General features: G+C 36.4%; 1 protein-coding gene and 1 long non-coding RNA gene across 6 annotated transcripts in view; one reads left to right on the top strand and one right to left on the bottom strand.

The window, feature by feature from the left end:
* Positions 1 to 20758, bottom strand: part of LOC309485174 (uncharacterized protein) — a 74143-nt gene that overhangs the window by 40009 nt on the left and 13376 nt on the right. The window contains exons 3-10 of one of the 2 annotated variants that reach the window (XM_082151864.1): positions 16066 to 16467; positions 15528 to 15917; positions 15356 to 15427; positions 14422 to 14814; positions 13888 to 14271; positions 13724 to 13807; positions 12965 to 13039; positions 12701 to 12885 (exon numbers count right to left, since the gene is read on the bottom strand). In XM_082151864.1, the coding sequence (XP_082007990.1) occupies positions 12701 to 12885; positions 12965 to 13039; positions 13724 to 13807; positions 13888 to 14271; positions 14422 to 14814; positions 15356 to 15427; positions 15528 to 15917; positions 16066 to 16467 (1985 nt within the window). The remainder of the gene's footprint in view (positions 1 to 12700; positions 12886 to 12964; positions 13040 to 13723; positions 13808 to 13887; positions 14272 to 14421; positions 14815 to 15355; positions 15428 to 15527; positions 15918 to 16065; positions 16468 to 20758) is intronic. The other variant, XM_082151863.1, reaches the window with a different exon arrangement.
* LOC309485229 lies at positions 6654 to 10168 on the top strand. 4 transcript variants are annotated; one of them, XR_014201099.1, is made up of 5 exons: positions 6654 to 7198; positions 7461 to 7516; positions 7757 to 7838; positions 8283 to 8393; positions 8953 to 10166. It is a non-coding gene; the product is annotated as an uncharacterized lncRNA (long non-coding RNA). The 4 variants fall into 4 exon arrangements; XR_014201102.1 differs by having other exon boundaries at positions 6655 to 7198; positions 7798 to 7838; XR_014201100.1 differs by having other exon boundaries at positions 6655 to 7198; positions 7757 to 8393; positions 8953 to 10168.

The following is a 20758-nucleotide window of genomic DNA, read 5'->3' on the forward strand; positions in this document are numbered from 1 at the left end:
ACCTCAAGCGAGTGTCTACTGCAGCTACTTATGAATCAGATTCAGTGTTTCCTCTAGGATTTTTTCCAGCTATGGTGGCAGGCCTTTTCCACGAGGGAGCTCATGGGTGATTCCCATTGAAACTTACCCAAGGAATTGAAAAATAAAAATAAAAATAAATTCTGAGGAATTGAAAAATTAAAACCAACCATCTCCATCAAAACAAATTACGCAAGATATTAATTTGCAAAGATCTAAAGTGCCACAGTAAGAGAAGGCTAAATTCATAATCTATGGCAAAAATACTATTATAAATTAGTTTAGTGGATAATACAGCAGCAAAAGTTATTTTAGAAAAATCATGAATGCACAATAATTTAATCAAATCTGAACATTTAGTGAAAAAAACATTAAGTGAAAAAAAAAAAAGATAAAATATTCCACCTTGCTCTTTGTATCGTTACAAAATACTTTGATGAAAAACAACTCAACCTGGCTCATGACACAACACGCACTCCTCCACAGTTCACCTTTCGGCATAACCTACACTCACTCTCTCTCCTCTTTGGTTTCATTCTCACTTCCTCCCCATAATCAGCTCTCATCACCAGATACTAACAGCCCAGCAAACACAGAACGTTCCCCTAACGTTCCCATATGGTTCCCATTTGGTTATTTTTTTGGGAACCAAATAAGAACGTTCTAGGAACGTTCTCTGTAGGTTATTTTTAGGTTTAATTTTTATAACCTAAAGAGAACGTTCTGGGAACGTTCCCTGCAGGTTGTTATTTAATAACCTAAAGAGACCCTTCACAGAACGTTGCCTGCAGGTTATTTTTAGGTTTAATTTTTATAATCTAAAGAGAACCTTCCCAGAACGTTTCCTGCAGGTTATTTTTGGGTTTTATTTTTATAACCTAAAGAGAACATTCTGGGAACGTTCTCTGCAGGTTCTTATTTTAATATCACTTACTATTAACAGGCAGATTACCAACTGACAACGTCGTCAGTACGGTCCCCTAAGGTTATAAGATAACCAACAACGTTCAGATCTATTCGCAATAACTTTTTATTAATGATATTTTAAATTATGTTATATATTTTAATTCTATATGTTTATTTAAATGCTGCGTGACTTTGAAGTGTTTTAATGCGCATGCGCGTGATCAAACACTGGAGCACGCCCTATGGAGCGCGCACGTGCGCTGCGTGAGAGCAGATGGAAACCGGAAACGTCATCAACAACTGACAAACAACAAAACTCCCGTCTCTCGGGAGACGGGGGGAAAACGGACGGCCAAGATGGCGCTATTGCAAGCAGACACGCTGCGCTTTTAATCCTCAGACATCATCGTGATTTACATGCAATAAGTGAGGAAAACTACTTTTTTCTTCTTATTTTGCTAATGACATATTAGGGATTAATATTATTTTTGTTTGAAAATTCGGTCATATGGGCAAACGTAAAGCGAAACATCACTCGGAGACGAGCATGGAGAAAAATGAAAAAATTGCTCCATCCCAACTCGTCGCATCATATCCCGACGATGCAATGCTGACAGATGTATCCAGTGTTTCTACTGAGACTGTCGATTCAGAGAACTTATCAGCAACTCCTCTACCTTGTACTCCAGCTAAAAGCCCAGCACCAAAAAGAGGAAAGATTACATCTCCTGATTCTGACATTAATAAGGTTATGGCCGCTATTCAGTCTCTCTCCGCAAAATGTGAAGTTATTTTTGAGAAGGTTACTTCTATGGAGACAACGGTGAGAAACTTGGATCATGCCATGGCCTTTATGAATGAAACTGTTGAAAAACTACTTAAAGATACCGCTAACCACAACGGGAGAATTGTTGCGTTGGAAAAGAAGACCTTTGATCTGAGAGAGGAAAACAAACAACTCAAACTTCAATTGATGGAGGCGAATAGCTATCGACGAAGATGGGGGCTGAGACTGCAGGGGGTGAAGGAGGAAGATCAACAGGAAAACACTCGGGATCTGGTGATCAATATTCTTGGCAAGATTTCTCCGAAAATTGCTGGAAAGCTACCGGAGGTGGTGGATTCCGTGCACAGAATTGGAAAGAAGAAAGACGGTAACACAGCGAGAGGCATAATCATCCAATTCAGCATGCGTCACTATCGTGATATCGTATGGAGGGATGCAAGAGGCTCGAAATTTCTGGAGGATGCCCATCTCCGTCTAAAAGAAGATTTGTCACCTGATGAAAGAGCGATTCGGGCCAAAGCTTGGCCTTTGGTTCAGAAAGCTAGAGAAGAAGGCAAAAGAGCGTCTTTCATAGGTGCTTTTGCTTACATCGAAGGTAAAAAAGTGAATGTTGACATTTAATCATACTGAGTGAAAATGGACATACACTGATAGTTGTTATTTAAAGTTCTTTGGACATTTCATAGTCCCTAACAACTCGCAATGTGGTTGTTGCAATAATTGCTGGTTGACATCTTGTTGCATGTAAGATCCCGGTGGGTCTATTTGTTTTATTCTAACGAGAAACTTAACCTAATTTGGGAGGTCTTTCTTTTTTCTTTTTTTTTTCTTCTCTCTCTATCTTTCTCTTTCTTTCTCATTGTTCGTTCTGTTGGATGACAGTTTTTAATTTTGGGAGATTAGATCTTATTTCTCTTAATGTTAGAGGTCTAAGGGATATCGATAAAAGGAAGGCACTTTTTCTTTTCGTTAAACAAAGGGAGGCTCAAATTATTTTGTTTCAAGAAACTCACTCTTGTGAGAATGATATAAAGTTTTGGAAGTCTCAGTGGGGTGATTCTGTTTTTTTTTTGTCATGGAACAAACCATTCTGCAGGGGTCGCTGTTTTCCTAAATAAGTTGAAAGGAGACATAGTGGAAACAATTTATTCTGGTGAAGGGAGATGGATTATAATAATTGTAAATATTGACAATACGAAATTAATCATTTGTAATGTTTACGGTCATAACAACAACGTCTTAAATGCATCTATGTTCAAGAAACTTAGTTTGATACTTATAAATCTAAAAAGTAAACACACAGATGCTTATTTATTGATAGGAGGAGACTTTAATGAAGCCCCCAATGACTCTGTGGTTAGACTCCCCTCAAAGAATAGTACATCTAAGATTTTTGAGTTGCTTTGTGATGATTTACAGGTCACTGATGTTTGGCGCTTTTTACATCCTCATCATAAGGAATATACCTGGACAAATAATGCTCTTTCTCGTAAATCAAGAATTGATTTTTGGCTCCTATCTATTAATGCAGTCCAATTTGTTTTGGATACTCAGATTATTTATGCACCTTTATCAGATCACAAATTAATTTTAATTTCTTTAATTGGCAATTCAAATAGTTGTAAAAAAAATTCATGGTTACTGGAAATTTAATAAGTTACTTTCAGATGTAAAATTTGTAGATGGTGTTAACAAAATTTCTTCTATTTTGGTCGATGAATCTATGAATCATATCCAAAGATGGGAATTTTTTTAATTTAAAGTTAGACAATTGGCAATGCGTCGAGGTAAAGAACTTAAAAGAGTTAATTCCCAAAGATGTCAAGTTCTTCTTAATGAACTTGATAAATTATTGTCCAAGGAAAATCTTAATACTGAAGAGGAAACATATCTATCTAATTTGCGAAAATGAAATAGATGATCTTTATCTTGATTTAGCCAAAGGTGCATTCATAAGATCCAGGGCTAAATGGTTAGAAATGGGAGAGAAAAATACCAGCTACTTTTTTTCTTTGGAAAAAAGAAATATAAAAAGAAATTCTGTAACGGCTTTAAAAATTGATGATAACATTAACAAAAACCCCTCTGAAATAAATAATTATGTATATTCTTTTTTTAATAAATTATATAGTTCAAATTATAATGTAAATTATGTGAATTCCTTTATACAAAAAAACAAACATTACATTCCAATAATTTCTAATGAGTTTAAAACAATTTGCGAAAAGGACCTTACTAACCAACGCAATGCAGTCTATGAAAAAAGGTAAATCCCCTGGCTCAGACGGCCTAACTATTGAATTTTATGCACATTTTTGGGAAACTATCAAGAGACCACTACTTAAAATGTATAATGATTGTATTATTAATGAAGAATTAAGTACTTCTATGAAACAAGGGCTCATCACCCTGATACCAAAACCAGGTAAAGATCTTCTCTCACTTGACAATTGGAGGCCAATCACATTACTAAATTTAGATTACAAAATTATTTCATTAGCCTTTGCCAAAAGACTAAAAACAGGTTTGTCTGATATAATTAATGAAACACAAACAGGTTTTATGCCTAAACGACATATAAGCTGTAATATCAGGCTAATCTTAGATCTCATTGATTATGCACATCATATTAATTCAGATGCAATCATATTGTTTCTAGACTTCTACAAAGCGTTCGATACCATTGAACACAAATTTCTATTTTTGACACTAGAGTTGTTTGGCTTTGGAGAGAAATTTATCAAATTTGTTAAAATGATATAAGGATATTAATAGCTCGGTTCTTTTACAATTTGATACCTCTACTAGATTTCCTATTAATAGGGGAGTGAGGCAAGGTTGTGGAATCTCTCCTTTTTTGTTTGTGTTAGTTGTGGAATTACTCTCGCTGAGTGTTCGCAATAATCCTGATATTAAAGGGGTGTCCATTTTTGATCGTGAGATCAAAATTTCACAACTTGCGGATGATACAACCCTGTTTTTAGAGAATACAAATCAGGTTGGTAAGGCTCTTGAAACAATTAATGCATTCTCAGAGGCTTCTGGTCTAAATTTAAATACTGTATTTCTAAATGTGAAATTCTTTGTTTATTTGACTCTCCTGAAACTTCTGTGAATAATATACCCATTAAAGATAGTGTGAAATATCTTGGTATCCATATTTCTAAGAAAATATCTCTTAGACAAGATATGAATTTTCTCCCTAACATTAAAAAAGCTAAATTAATATTTAACAATTGGCTTCAAAGAGATTTATCTTTTCTTGGTAGAGTTCTTTTAATAAAAGCTGAAGGTCTAGCTCGCTTTATTTATCCATCCTTTTCATTATTTGTCCATGAGAATACCTGTAAACAGATTAATAGTTTATTGTTTAAGTTTTTTTGGAAAAACAAATATCAGCATCTGAAGAAACAGGTTTTATGTGGTAAAAAAGCTGAGGGAGGTTTTGAAATGCTTGATTTTTTTTATGTTAATAATACTTTTAAATTGAATTGGGTAAAGAGTTGTGTCAATTCGCCAGAGTCTATTTGGTATTTTATCCCACATAATATCTATAAAAATGTGGGAGGGCTTAAGTTTTTGCTTACCTGTAATTTCTCTCCTTCTAAGCTTCCTATAAAGCTTTCTAAATTCCACAAACAGGCTCTTTTGGCATGGAAACTTTGCTTTGTTCACAATTTTTCCCCACATAAAGTTAAGCTATGGAACAATGAAACTATACTTGCTAAGAACAAGTCGATTTTTCTTAAGAATTGGCATGAAAAAGGTATTGATTATCTTTGTGATTTGTTAGATCCACAAGGGAATGTTTATTCTTATTATGATTTCATGTCTAAACATAATTTCCCTGTTATTCATAAGGAATTTCTTACAATGGTAAAAGCTATACCAAATGGACTTGTTCATCTAATGAAATGTCATTTATCTTTTGAAGAGATTGTAAAGAGTGAACAGAAATTTATGATTGAAGATAAGAGTATTTACGACCCAAAATGTAATAATAAAATTAAGAAATGTGTTTCAGTCAAGAAAAAGAATTACTCCGAGGGGGAAATTCTTTTGGAATTCTTTGATAAATAATATTAATTGGAAAAAAGCATGGCTTTTACCTTACAAATTTTGTATCCCCAACAAGGTGAAAGAATTACACTTAAGAATTTTACATAATATTTATCCCACCAACGAACTCACATCTAAATTTGGTAATGGTAACTTGAATTGTAATTTCTGTAAAAGTAGTATTGAGTCAATTGATCATCTTTTTTTTAATTGCTCCCTTGTTAAAGAATTTTGGTTGGATTTGTCAAAACTCCTTGTTGCAAAATTAAAATTAGATATTGAATTTGTATTGGGTGATGTAATTTGTTATTTTTCTCATTGTAATCATAAAATAGAATATATTGGGAACATATTTATTTTATTAGCAAAATATTTTATCCATAAGTGTAAGTTTTCTCTAAAAGTACCCAAATTATATATTTTTTTGTGTGACTTTAACTATTTAATTAAGACGTTGAAAAAATTAACAACAAAAAAAGTGTCAAATTTTTGAAATTATATGATATTTTGTTGAGCAAAGTGTAATTGGATTAATAAGTCTTTTTTTCTTTGTAGGAATAATTAAAATGTATCTATTGTCTTCCATTTCTATGTTTTTGTCATCCACTGTCATTTCATTGTTATGAATGTTCAATTGTATTATTATTTGTTACTTGATTGTTCAACTGCAATAAAAAAAAAATAATTAAAAAAAACCTCTCCGAAACTTAAAAAAAATAAAATAAACTCCCGTCTGTCGCTGTTGGTTTCACTGCTCTCAGGTAAGTTTAGTCAACAAAATCTCACAAATAATACACACAAACGTCCCTGACACATTTCTTACGTGTAATTGACACGCTTCTGTTGAATATTTACTTTAAAGAAATGGTTTTGTGTCTTTGAAAAAGTCCGTTGGCATCTAAGCTAACCGGTTTCAGAAGAGAACGTTAGGCCTAAGTTACGTTAAGTTAAGGTCTTATTTATGAAAGTTTGGGTTTTTAAACACATATTTAGTGTAGATAACAGTTTTTTATAGTTTTGCTGGTAATTTGTCAATGGGTGATTGGAAGTAAGCTAATTTATTTAACCTAAAAGAATGCACTGTATTGTTAACTTAATAAGTGACGTCACTTACCAATATTGCTAAAATGTGATTTCAGAATAGCGAGAGAGAAAAAAAATCCTCTACAACAAGGGGTGAGTTATTGTTTAATCATGATAATAATTCCATATGCATTTATTTCACAATATATTATCTTAAGATTTTTATATATTTATCTTTTCTGCATTTCACCTCTGTTCTAGCTTGGTTCCTTTTATTAAACCAATCCCATGTAATATTGTTGGCTCTGTGACAAATAGCTTGTTATGTTCCTAGATCATCATGCTGTGATGGCCTGCTGCACCCCCTGTCCAAGACAATCTCCACGGCTATGAACCATATGACTAGTAAGCAAAACCACCTCAAACATACAGTGCACTACTGTTCAAAGATTTGGGGTCTGTAAGATTTATGCTTTTGAAATAAGTCTCACATTTTAAAATCATTAACCCCAGGTTTTTTCAGTGAGATTGTCCTTGTGAAGCCTGTAGGCTAAATAATAGGCGACTAATACAATATTATAATGGTCATAGTTATAATAATAATTCATTTAACTATTATGATAACATGATATCCTGATCATTAGTATATTTTATTTTATTTCTTTAGGTCTGTTTTGAATTATGTTGGCCAATGATACTGACACCATACTGTCCAACTCAAAGGTATTTATATATTTGTATGTTTTTTTTATTGATCAATACTGAAATTCTTTGTACTTTTAAATGCTGAATGTGGTTCAGGGGGTCGACAACTTTAGTCAGTTATTTTTCACAGATATCTTGGGCAGCTGTGGCTCATACTCTTAGCCTTTAAAAATGTTTGAGTTGATATCCCCAATGCAATATCAGGGGGTAAATATATCATTAGAGTTCTTAAAGTTATGGCTTTACTCTTGTTACCAGATGAGATATAATCCCTATTGTTTGGCCCTGTGATTCTTCAGGACAAGAACTTGATGCCATCCATAGTCAGTAGATGAAGAAGGTGAGTTTAGCCGAATTCAGTTCTCTTTCCCTTTCTTTTGAGCTTAAACGGACACATGCACGCAAAATGCCCATCTTGGCGAGTTTCCTCGTAAACAGTCTTGTGTGTTTTAAACAGAAAGAAAACGTATGCGTGTCATTTATATTAGGTCTGCGCATTCGTCTTAAAGGGACAGTAGCCTAACGTACCCGCAGCTGTTTGTGTCGCCAATGGTGATCAAACATCAAAAGAGAAAATGACTTGTAGCTTTAGCAAAGATACATTTAATTAATTTATAGTTATTTTATTTTTACAGTGAAGACTTATTTTACATTTTGATAATTCAATTTCTGTACCTGATGTTTTCAGATTTAACTGAAAAACATAATGCACTGCTTATTTCAACTGTATTTTTCTTCTATTGTATTTATCTATGCTTGTTATCTATTGTAATTTTCTATGCAGGTTCACTCCTCTTCAAAATCCCCCCAATAGGGGTTATGCGGAGCGCCCAGCGGTCGAACCAGAAAGAGGTCTAAGCATTTCCGCTTTTCACTTCTGTACACATCTGCAGTGGTAGGTGATCTCGGTTTACTGTTAATTTTCGCTTATTACACTAAAATTCTTATTTCTGTTTTAATTAAAATGTCACGAATGCTAAAATATCAGAAAAGGGAACATCCGAACAGCAGTTTTTGTTGTGTGCCGATCTGCTCTATGTCGGGGAAAATGAGTAGTACAGAAGTACAAATGGGTTCTGTACTCATAAAGTGACATCAACATTCGCGTCAGCAGTAGCATTCGCCATCAGGCAAATGTTATTTAAATAAACGCCTGATGTACTTACAAACTTTCCAATGCCTCGTTTAATGAGTACAGAACCTATTTGTACTACTGTAGAAGTTTGGTGCCATTTTGGGCATTATTAGTAGGGTAATTTACCAGATACAAACCTGGAGCCGCGCATGCACTAAACCATACGGCTGATATCTCTAAATAAACTCTAAATTTTTCAATATTGTGCAGCCCTAATTATTGAGCATATCTTAAAGTGAACCTGGAATGATAATTTGTGATACCAGATGAGATGTATGTATGATAGATTTTGAACTGTACTATTTTTTTTTTATTTCAGGTTTTCTGGGATCCCAGCGGAAGGCATCAAGGCATCAGATGTTGGCCTGGACAGATGTTCCTGTAAACTACACTGACCTTTGCTTTTGAATGGATGGCTGATTATTACCATGTTCTGTGAGGGCATCATTATAGCAAAACTGAGCACCTGTGACAGTGGAATTTGTAGGTGTAAAGTCACAGAGATAAAAAAATAAATAATTGATAGCAGTTTCAAACTTTTTTTCACTTTCTCTCTCATAAACACAGCAGTTACAGGTTTTCAAATTCTTCATTGGAGGTGAGACTTACACGTTATATGTAGAGCGAATTCGCAGGTCAGAGTTCACTAGACTTGAATATTATTTTCTCTGTTTTTTATTTGACTTCAGAGTTGAAAGTGGGCTTAAAGGGTACATAGGCTTAATGGGTATCCTTACCCCTATATAAAACATTCCTTTTTTGATTTGTAGTCTGAAATAATAAATAGTGCAATATAAATAAATGCAATGTAGTGTTTTCAAATATATACATTTTTCTATACACATTGATGCTGAAATATCTGAATAAATACACGATACCAGCAGCGCTCGTGCTCTCATATCTCCTACAGCTTGTGACACACAATCCCACCTCACTCTTTTCATTTGCTCCGGATGAATATTAATGCCATTACAGGGCTTGAATTTTGGCATGGGATTGTGTGTACATGTAACGCGTTGTCTTTTTATTTTCTTGTTAAATTTGCAGATGGTTTTGGGAGTTTAAATGTTTTGAGCGGAGTGAAGATTGGCACATTCATGTATATTGTATATAAATGAATACTTTTTCAACTTTTTAGCCAAAGTTATAGGCTACAGTTTGCAAAAAGATAGTTTTAATTAAAATGTTTGTGCAGTTTTATTTATTGAAATATTTTCATGTTTGAAATATTAAATGTAAATTACTGTTCCTGAATACATTTTGCTAACGCTGTTTTTAATGACTTATTTTAGGTTGATAATTAAACAATGAATCAACAAAAACATGGATTGTGTGCTGATTTATTTATTTAATACAAACTGATTGATTTACTTATTAATGATAGTTTCTGTAAATTCAATTTATTGTAATAATATATTCATAGGATTCTTAAGTGTTTGAACAATAAACAATGTAGAATATGTTGTTTGTAGACCTATAATTTGTGTACAGGCATATCAGGATGTGTAGACGTTAGGAGAATGTTCCGAGAACCTTTCGGGAATGTTCTGGGAACCTTTCGGCAACGTTCCGGGAACGTTCCCCTAACCTATAGGGAACGTTCTATTAACGTAAAGAAAACTTTCCTGGCTAACCAATAGGGAACGTTCTTGGGAACATTCTGGGAACGTTCTGGGAACCAAAAACTAACGTTCCCAGAACGTTCAATTGTTAGCTGGGAGTGCTATTGATGCTCTCAACTCTAATATTTTGTTTAAGCAATTTTGCCCCCTTTCATCCAGGCCACCCTCTCTGCCCCCTGGCTATCTGATGTGACTCTGAGGTAGAAGTCTCCAAACTCGTCCTTTCCAATCACACTACTAGCTGTCCGCTTGATCCTATCCCCACTCATCTCAATCAAGCCATTTCTTCTTCGGTTGTACCCACACTCACTCACATCATTAACACCTCCCTTCACACTGGTACCTTTCCCACAGCATTTCAGCAGGCTCAGATAACCCCACTGCTTAATAAACCCACTCTAAATCCAGCACTTTTAGAAAAACTTTTAGAAAATAAAAGACCGGTAACCCTTCCTTCATTCTTTGCTAAAACACTTGAGCGAGTCATGTTCGACCAAGTCTCTACCTTTCTTACACAGAACAACCTCCTGGACAACAACCAGTCTGGTTTCAAAAGCGGCCACTGAACAGACTGCCCTGCTCTCACTTATTGAAGCTCTGAGACTGGCAAGAGCAGCTTCCAAATCCTCGGTACTCATCTTTCTGGATCTGTCTGCTGCTTTTGGCACAGATAACCACCAGATCCTCATGTCAACCCTTATGATGAAGGGCATCTCAGGAACCACACTTCAATTGTTCAAGTCTTACCTCTTTTAGGTAGGTCCTTCAGGGTGTTGTGGAGGGGTGCGGCGTCTAAGTCACAACATCTAGATACTGGGGTGCCTCAGGGCTCAGTGCTTGGACCACTTCTCTTCTCCATCTACATGTCACTAGGATCTGTCATTAAGAAACATGTTTTTTCCTATCACTGCTACGCTGATGACACACAACTCTACCTTTCATTCAAGCCAGATGATCCGATGGTAGCTGTTCACATCTCGGCCTGCCTGACAGACATGTCTTGCAGGATGAAGGACCAACACCTTTAACTCAACCTTGCGAAGACAGAACTACATGTGGTCTCAGCCAACCCAAAACTTCATAACAACTTCTCGATTCAGCTAGGTTAATCAACCATAACTCCATCCAGGACAGCCAGGAACCTTGGAGTTATGATTGATAATCAGTTAAACTTCACAGACCACAACTGCTCGGTCCTGCAGATTAGCCTTATACAACATTAGGAGGATCAGGCCCTGCCTATTGGGGCATGCTATACAACTCCTTGTCCAAGCTTTTGTTCTATCCAGACTGGACTATTGTAAAATTATATTGGCAGGTTCTAGATTCAGGTTCAATTCTATTCTATTCTTTTTCATCCACACTTGACCCATTAACTCTAACATTTACTATTTTATATATCTAAAAAAAAAAAAAAAAAAAAAAAAAACTATCTGTACTGTGCTAGACTAACTGGGATTAGTCACAGCACTTTGTTGCCCTATTGTTGGTTTGATTGCTTCTATTGCTCTCCTCATTTGAAAGTTGTTTTGGACATTAGCGTCTGCTAAATTATTAAATGTAAATGTAAATGCACAAGTTCCAATCTCTTTTGAGGCATGGTATTTTTGACCCTTCCCCACTGAATCTCTCTGAGACTTTGATAAGTTTCTAGGGAGGTCTGTTTGGGCCCTTCCTATGGTTGTTACAGATTGATTCTTCAGTACCCTTGCAGACCTCCCTACAGACTTCGCAAAGTGGAGATTCCCCAAATGGTCAGATCAAACTTTGCTGGTTCTTTTAGGCACTACAAATCTGTGGATGGTGTACAGTGCTGGTCAGAATTATTTGCCCCCTTGGTAAATATGATCAAAGATGGCTGTAAAAAAATAAATCTGCATGTTGGCGCTTCTTCTCTTCAGTTCAGCCCACTCATTTTCTATAGGGTACACCGCTGGCAAAACAAGCAATGCAAGTTTGAGAGGTGGCATCTGCAATGGCCATCCCAGTCCCTGACCTGAACCCTATAGAAAATGAGTGGGCTGAACTGAAGAGAAGAAGCGCCAACATGGATCTGGGAATCTGAAGGAACTGGAGAGATTTTGTATGGAGGAATAGTTTCTGATCTCTTGTCAGGTGTTTTCCAAACTCATCAGGCATTATAGGAGAAGACTCAGAGCTGTTATCTTGGAAAAAGGAGGTTGCAAAAAGTATTTAATAAAAGGGGGCAAATAATTGTTCCCAACGTGTTTTGGAGAAAAACACTTATTTCAAAATGTGATTTTCCCCCCACTTTCAATTATTTTACTTCCTCTTGCTATTTAAAAAAAAAAAAAAAAAAAAAAAAAAAAAAAAGATGAACAATGTAGATTTATTTTTTACAGTCATCTTTGATCATATTTATCAAGGGGGCAAATAATTCTGACCAGCACTGTATTTGAATAGATCATACATAGTTAAACCTACCACAAGATTTGTACCACAGATGTGTTCATCATTATCAAAGAGGAATTCCACTCTGCCATTCCGGACCGTTCCTTTGCAGCTGGGATCATTGAGGTGTAAGACATCAGCTGGAAAGCCAGCCTCAAAAAGCTTACAGCGAGACACAGACATGGAGCCAGAGCTGCTTTCACAGGTTTCTGAGAAATCTGAGAGAGAAATACAAATAAAGATAATTATTGACTGAAAAAAAGTATATTTCACATTTTGATGTGGAATGATACCAACCAAAAGAGTCAGAATGTGGTTGTGGTGTGTGATGGTCCTTTTTACATAAGAGCTCAGAATAGCGATCTCTCGCATCTAAGAGAAGCACAGATAGATGAAATTTAACACAAAGACACACTGAGTCATGTCCCAGTAGCATCTGAGAGAGAAGAGATGAGATAAAACTGTATTAATCCTTAAGGAAATTACAATGCTGGAAAGTTGTTTGCTTACTATTAACAGTGAAACCAAATTAATTTTACAGTAAAAAAAATAAAATTAATTTTTTTTTTTAAAAAGAATAGATAGATAGATAGATAGATAGATAGATAGATAGATAGATAGATCGAGAGAGATGGCCGCTCTACCGCTGACTGCTGTTACATTATACTAATGTGTTCATTTCCACTTTGACGTGTCGCTTTTATCAGAGTGCTTTCTTTTTCCTGTTTATACTCGATCTTTTACATGTATGTGAAGAGTGTGCTTCTTGTGCGTACCATCTATAAAGACATGGGACTACCAGTTGTTTTGCCTCCTGTTTTTCTGTTTTCATCTGGGCAGACTTCAAACCCTCTGACAGATGTTACACTCTATTACAAACTGTTGCTGTACATTACCAAAGCATGTAAACCTATTATAGGAGACCTCCAAAACAAACTTAGGAACATTTAAAATAGCATAATACGGGCCCTTTAAGTTTTGCTATGACTTTTTCTATACCCTTGTGTAATGGGTCAACAAAAGGAGGGTTATAAAGGAGTCAAGACAATACTTTACCAGTGGTTGGTGGAGTAATGGATTCTGTGGGTGAGATTGTCTCTGTTGTTGTAGATGCCGATGGGATGGACTGGTTTGTGTATTCTGTCATTAGGAACATTTTATATCAATAGCAATAATTTTCAAAATAAATGACTGAAATACATGAGTAAATGCTTTCCTACCAACACAGTAAGCTCCGCAAAATATTGGCTTGACAAACTCATAAACATAGTAATTTCCTGGACAGGCTTTGACTCTTATAGGGTGGGATTTGTAAGTACAGCAGCCATTCCATGAGGAGACACAGATCTGACGGGTGACCACTCCATCTTCCAGCTGTGGGTGAGGGCCGCTGAGCCACAGTGGGTCACTAGTGCCACACGTGTACTGATTTACACATGATTCTGGCATCTGAGCATTTTGACCATTGTTGAACAGCCTGTACCAGCCATTCCAGTCCACATTATAATCACACATGCCTAAGTTATGATGGTCAGTGGCTCTCCAAGGCTCATCCAGACTGGTATAGTTGTAGCAGGGGTCGACACTTGGGGTGGTGAAAGGTACTATAATGAAAAATTAGAAAGAGAGCATTGTATACTGAAGATTAAATGCATCCAAGTAGAAGATAAACTTTAACAGGACTGCACAGGTAATCATGTGAAAATATACAATACAATTCATGATAAACATGTAAAATAAACAGATGAATATACCTGCACAATATACAGGAGCTGGGATTGAAAGAGTTGGTCTGGTAAATTTGTAGACATAATAATTTCCAGGACAAGCTTTGACTTGGATCGGGTCGGATCTGTAGCGACTGCACTGATCATTACGGGAGCCGTAAATTTCACGAGTAACAACTCCATCTTCTAGTCGCGGATGAGAGTCACCAAGCCACAGAGAACTATAACCTCCACATGACATGTAAGACACACACCACTCAGGCATCTGAGCACTTGATTCATTAATGAAGAGTCGATACCAGCCATCCCATTCTACACGAGTGTCATCATGTCTATTTACATATTCATTTGTATACCAGTAAATAATTGTGCCTCTCCAGTAGTTGTCGAGTATGCTGTAGTTATTGCATGGGTCATAATCTGTGTTAGTGAGAGATCAAAACAAGGAACTTTGTGAGGCCTAATTTGATCTAGTCAAATATAGTAATAATCAATGTATTTTAGCCATTTGTACTTTACATGAAATGACTGTGTAGTATGATACATGGTACAAGTTCATGCATAAAAGGTGCCCTTTTAGAGCAGAATCATTACCCCCCAAAAAAAGAAAATTATAGATATTTTTAATACTGTATTCATTTATATTAAGTTAAGTCAAGTCACCTTTATTTATATTGCGCTTTATGTAATACAGTTTTTCGAAGCAGGAAAATTATTTCAGACATTCATTTCAGCTGTAAAGCAGCTCTAAAAAAAAAATAGTGGCAGTGTTCATCTGAAGTCAGTTCAGTGTCGATTCAGATCCGTTGCAAAGATCATAAATTATTACGTTTGTTCCTTTCATCTAAAGCAGTTCTGCAGAAAACAGCGATGTCATCATCCAGCTCAGTCAGTTCTCACCCAATAGTGTCAGGGCAGTCAAATATAATATATTAAATTGTATATACTATATACAACTTACTCAATGTGATGTTGGATCCAGGGATTATATCTAGACTTGTAGTGAAAAAAACCTGTGAAATAGTGCTGACATCTATAAAGAAGGAAATTCAAAACATGAATGAAATCGTTTTGAAAGGTTTTAAGGTCTATGAAAAAAAACATAAAAAAAACAAAACAAAAAAACACACTACCTGAACAGTATCCCGAACACCCAAATTGTGGATTCACAAGCTCATAGACATAGTAATTGCCTGGACACGCTTTAACTCTGATGGGTTTTGTCTTGTAATCACAGCAGCCTCCCAAATGATAACTACCACAGACCTCCCTGGTCACCACTCCATCCTCTATCTGAGGGTGAGGATCATTGAGCCACAGATTGACTTCTGTGTTACAGGTGAATGAACTAACACAGGTCTCTGACATCCGGATGTCCATTCCATTGTAGAAAAGCCGGTACCAGCCATTCCAGGAGAAAAGTTCATCACAAATGTTATCTCCACTTTCATTGTTGGCTCTCCAGGGACGATCCAGAGACTCATAGTTGTAGCAGGGATCACTGCTGATGCTTTGGAAAGCAACTGTTATGGACAAAAGATATCTTTGTAAAATAATGTTAAAATGCTGACAATTTAGTTTTAGCCCTGACTACAGAGACACTGGGATAGGCTCCAGCATCCCTTATACCTTGTATAGGACAAGCAGTTAATTTAGTTTTTAAAATTGTACCTGCACAGTACATGGGCCCTGGAGCTGATATGATGGGTTTGACAAATTCATAGATGTAATAATCTCCTGGACAGGCTTTGACTCGGATGGAATTAGAGCTGTAGCTGCCACAATCACCGTTCCAATAAGTTCCCACGACTTCACGGGTCACCACTCCATCCTCAAGTGTTGGATGAGAACCGTTGAGATACAGTGCAGTTTCTCCACCACATCCCACATTACTCACACACCACTCAGACATCTGGGCACTTTCTCCATTCAGATACAGCCGATACCAGCCACTCCATTCTACAAAGGTATCATCCTGTCCAGAGTACTGATATCGCTTTTGCCGTATGTCTCTCCAGGATTCATCAAGAGTGTTATAATCATAGCATGGATCGGAGATGGAAGTTGTAGTTTCTGAGAGAATTAAGACAAACAAATAACAGACATGTGATGATTTGTACTCATTCTCTGATGATTTTCTTCCTCAGTATTTTCCTTACTCTTGCTGGTTTGTACAGTATATCTACATTAGGCTTGCTATAGTAGCATTTTTAATTTATTTTTATTTTTTTGTAGAGCAAGTATTTGTTTTCTAAAAATACTAAAATCTCTAAAGTGTCTTTGAATACACCTTAAAAGTAAAAGCTTATGATGAAGTGAAAATAAGGAATTCTTTTGACAGTTATTGTGTGTTTGCTGGAAAACATGTGATTATAGCCATCCCATCTACTATCATCTCTCTTTAGATGGTTTTTAGGTTTTGCTGTTCCTGCTCTGACCAGCAGGTGAAGTCTGGTGTTACTGTTCTGCTGTCAATCATGGATCATCCCACCTGTCGCTCCGCCTATTTTACCTGTTCATCATCACCATTTCATTATCTACCTGCATGTACACCAGAGGGTATTCCAGAGAGTAAGGTTAACTTACCGTCACATATATCCTGAACTCTTGGTTAATTAACCCAAACTTTGTCAGTCCCAAAACTTCTACAAAGAGTTAAAGGGTTAGTTCACCCAAAAATGAAAATTATGTCATTAATGACTCACCCACATGTCACTCCAAACCCGTAAGACCTCCGTTTCTCTTCTGAAGACATCTTAAGATATTTTATATTTATTCCGAGAGCTTTCTGTCAATCCATTGAAAGTCAATGAACGGTCAAACTACGACTTTATTCAACATTGTATTCTCTTCCGGTCTGTTTTCCATCCGCGTTTACGAGTCCACATTGACGCTGCTGACGTAAGATGCTGCTGACGTGTTATCTGGTGCGCCCGAGCTTACGTCAGCAGCGTCAATGTGGACTCGTGAACGCGGATGGAAAACAGACCGGAAGAGAATACAATGTTGAATAAAGTCGTAGTTTTTGTTAATTTTGGACCAAAATGTATTTTCGATGCTTCAAAACATTCTAACTAACCCACTGATGTCACATGGACTACTTTGATGATGTCTTTATTACCTTTATGGATGTGAACAGTATACCGTCCATTGACTTTCAATGGATTGACAGAAAGCTCTCGGAATAAATCTAAAATATCTTAAGATGTCTTCAGAAGAGAAACGGAGGTCTTACGGGTTTGGAGTGACATGTGGGTGAGTCATTAATGACATAATTTTCATTTTTGGGTGAACTAACTCTTTAATTCCAACCTCTTATTGGTAATCCAGAGTTTACGCATGCACATGGTAAGTACATAAAGACATTATCAATGGATCACCGATTTCACAGTCAATAGATCACCAATTTCAGCTATACCCTTGCTTCATTTAGTATACACAAATCTCAAAACTCACACCAGCTCAGAGATTCATTCGGTCAACTTTACTGAGGTAAGGTCCCTTTCTATATCTATTGTCTTTGGGTAAATGCTGCACAAGGGCAAGTGGAAATACTGGTTTAATTCAGCCATATACTTTGAACCAGAAACTGACTGAAGTGGAAGAGTATCGCTCTGTATTATTTTTGTATTACTGTAATTTAAACAATGTAATAATTTAAGGCAGAAACAATGAGCTCTTTTAAGAAACAAATATTTGTTTGTTAACAAATGATTATGACATATAGAAAATTATAGCATTGGTGCAGAAAGGCATATAGTTCATTATAGCATTGTAATGTACATCATATACATAATTGACCCGCTATATTGCAAAATGTAACCTTTAGGGAAGTGGGTTTTGACAGCCCACTTCCTGGACGTGGTATGGTCCAAGATGGAAAAAATAAAAATGATGGCCCAACGCAAATGCTCTATGGTGCAATATGATGTTTTATTTATATAGAGGTGCGCATTATATACAAGTGAGTCCAAACCTGTATAAAAATAATAAACTCTTCCACCGGCAAAAATATATTAAATAAACAAAATAAACCAAAAAAAAGAATAAAACGTAAACACATATCCACAATACACAGTTTCACAGAGGAAAAATATCAGATTGACTTGTTTGCGAAACCACAATTGCACGCTCATGCATCGGCCTACCAAGAGACCCTAAATAAATACTCAGACACTTTTTTATACTTTTGGCTCCTCCCCTATTAGAATATGAAATTTTACAGTGTTGAAGTAAGCTACTACATAAACTCGCACCTATTATCAACTTCCCTATTCTTATAACATTTCCCACATCACACAACACATAAGGCTTGTTCATGCAGCGCTGCACAGACCGATCGGCGGCTGACTTGAACCAGTGCATGCCGGTTAGAAATTTTGTCAGACTTTTCCCTCAGCAGTCAGCACACAAGAAAAAAAAGAGAAAAAGCATGGACTTACTAATTACGAAACATTGATATGGTTGAACAGGTGAAACAGTCACCTATAGTAACCTATAAAAACTATGAAGGAAGAGAACAGCATCGACAGTTGATGGTTTCAGCGCATCCTCCTCTGATTGCGGTGTTGTGAGCAAAAAAGTTTTGTAAAAAGATATTTAATAAAATAAAAATGATTCATATATCATTTTACAAAACGGATTTGCTCATGTGCTCCCGCGCGCACTATTTCGGGCACAACACAGCAATCAGAGGAGGACGATGGCGCTGAAACTGCGCACGTTCTTTCTTGAGTGCTCATATTTACGATCACAGCAAGGCAAGCACACGGCACGCAAACTATATGTAGCCTATAGCCTATATCATTTTTATTGGTTACAAACCCGAACCCGACCTGAACCCGAGGCTATTCATTAAACATGAACCTGAAACCTGTGAGTTTTTCGGGACCCGTCGGGCTCGGGTCAGACCTATGTCCACCACACCTATAGTATCCTCCATTCTGGGTGGCGCCATTATTGCGGAGACGTGACAGCGCTATAAATAGCCCTCGATACCAACAATCACTTTTAATCTCAGTCTCAATCAACATCAACAAACTGATCAAAAAATTTATGAATTTATTTCTTCTGCTGAAACAACATGAGGGTGAGTATATGACAGAATTTTCATTTTAAAGTGGAGTATCCCTTTAAATTTTGAGCGAATTTGAGTTGATATGTCAATGAAGAACAAAAGCTGGAATGTGAACGGAGGAAGGGGTCGTACGTGGTCTGTAAAAATACTGGCGATATCAGGTAAGAAAACATTTTTCAGTCCTTAACAGTCTAACGTTTAGGGACACGGGTAACGGTCATAGGCTTACTGCAACCTCATAAGATAAATAAGTTATCGTAGCGATATTAGCACGTATTTCAATGTAAGTTAGTACCATCTGACATTGCTGTGTTTTGTTGTTGGTAACGTTATGCATTTAATGTTGTTAGCTAACGTTAGTTTAAAAACGCATGAGAGGTAAAAAAGCGTGGGAATGATTAAAGTGATAAAACCAGGGCTGCCAACTCTCACGCATTGAGCGTGAGACTCACGCAATTGACACTTTTCACACGCTCTCACGCCACACATCCATTTTCTCACGCATAGAAAAATTGCGGAGCAAAGAGGTACTTTTAATATTAAACTAATTATCAGCTCTTAGATTCCGTCAATTTTATTACGAAATTCAGACAAAAATACGTTTGCCGCTGGTAAATGTGACGCGCCAGATCGCTGAGCGCCTCAGTTCAAGTGCACGTGAACTGATCATCTGTTACTTTTTTATTTAAAGATGCAGTACAACTTACCAAAAGTATACATAATATCGACCAATTAGTGTTTTTCAACCACGGAAAGAGGTCAATATAATAGCAGGAGAACAATTATGTCACATAACGTTACATTTACCTCAGGAAAGCCATGACCATAGCATGTTAATACGCTGATTTCACGCAGCCGTTATTTTGAAATCGAAAGCGAGGCTCCGGTGGGAAGAAAACCGGAAGTGTCGCCTTTAATCACAGGAAAGTCGTGAAGGCGATGGCGTATTGTTGTGTTTAATGATGTTGTGTCGATTCTAAAAATGTACATACATTTCTTTCATACTTTAGACTAGATACAGTGAAATTCATTTATAAATAAAATATTTTTTTATATATAATTCAGAATGTAAAAAAAGAAGCAGGAATGAACTATATACATATCCTATATTGAATATTAAAATCCAATAGTGTAATTCACGGCAGCAGCTTCAGGTTGGTAATCCAAGGCATTGTTGTTTATCTTTACTTCCGGGGTTCTTCCCACCGGAGCCTCACTTTCGATTTCAAAATGGCAGCTGCGTGAAATCAGCGTATAGAATAGAAAAAATAGCTAGAGAGGAGATAT

This window comes from Leuciscus leuciscus (genome assembly GCF_965113295.1).
Source record: "Leuciscus leuciscus genome assembly, chromosome: 21".
Taxonomy (NCBI): domain Eukaryota; kingdom Metazoa; phylum Chordata; class Actinopteri; order Cypriniformes; family Leuciscidae; genus Leuciscus; species Leuciscus leuciscus.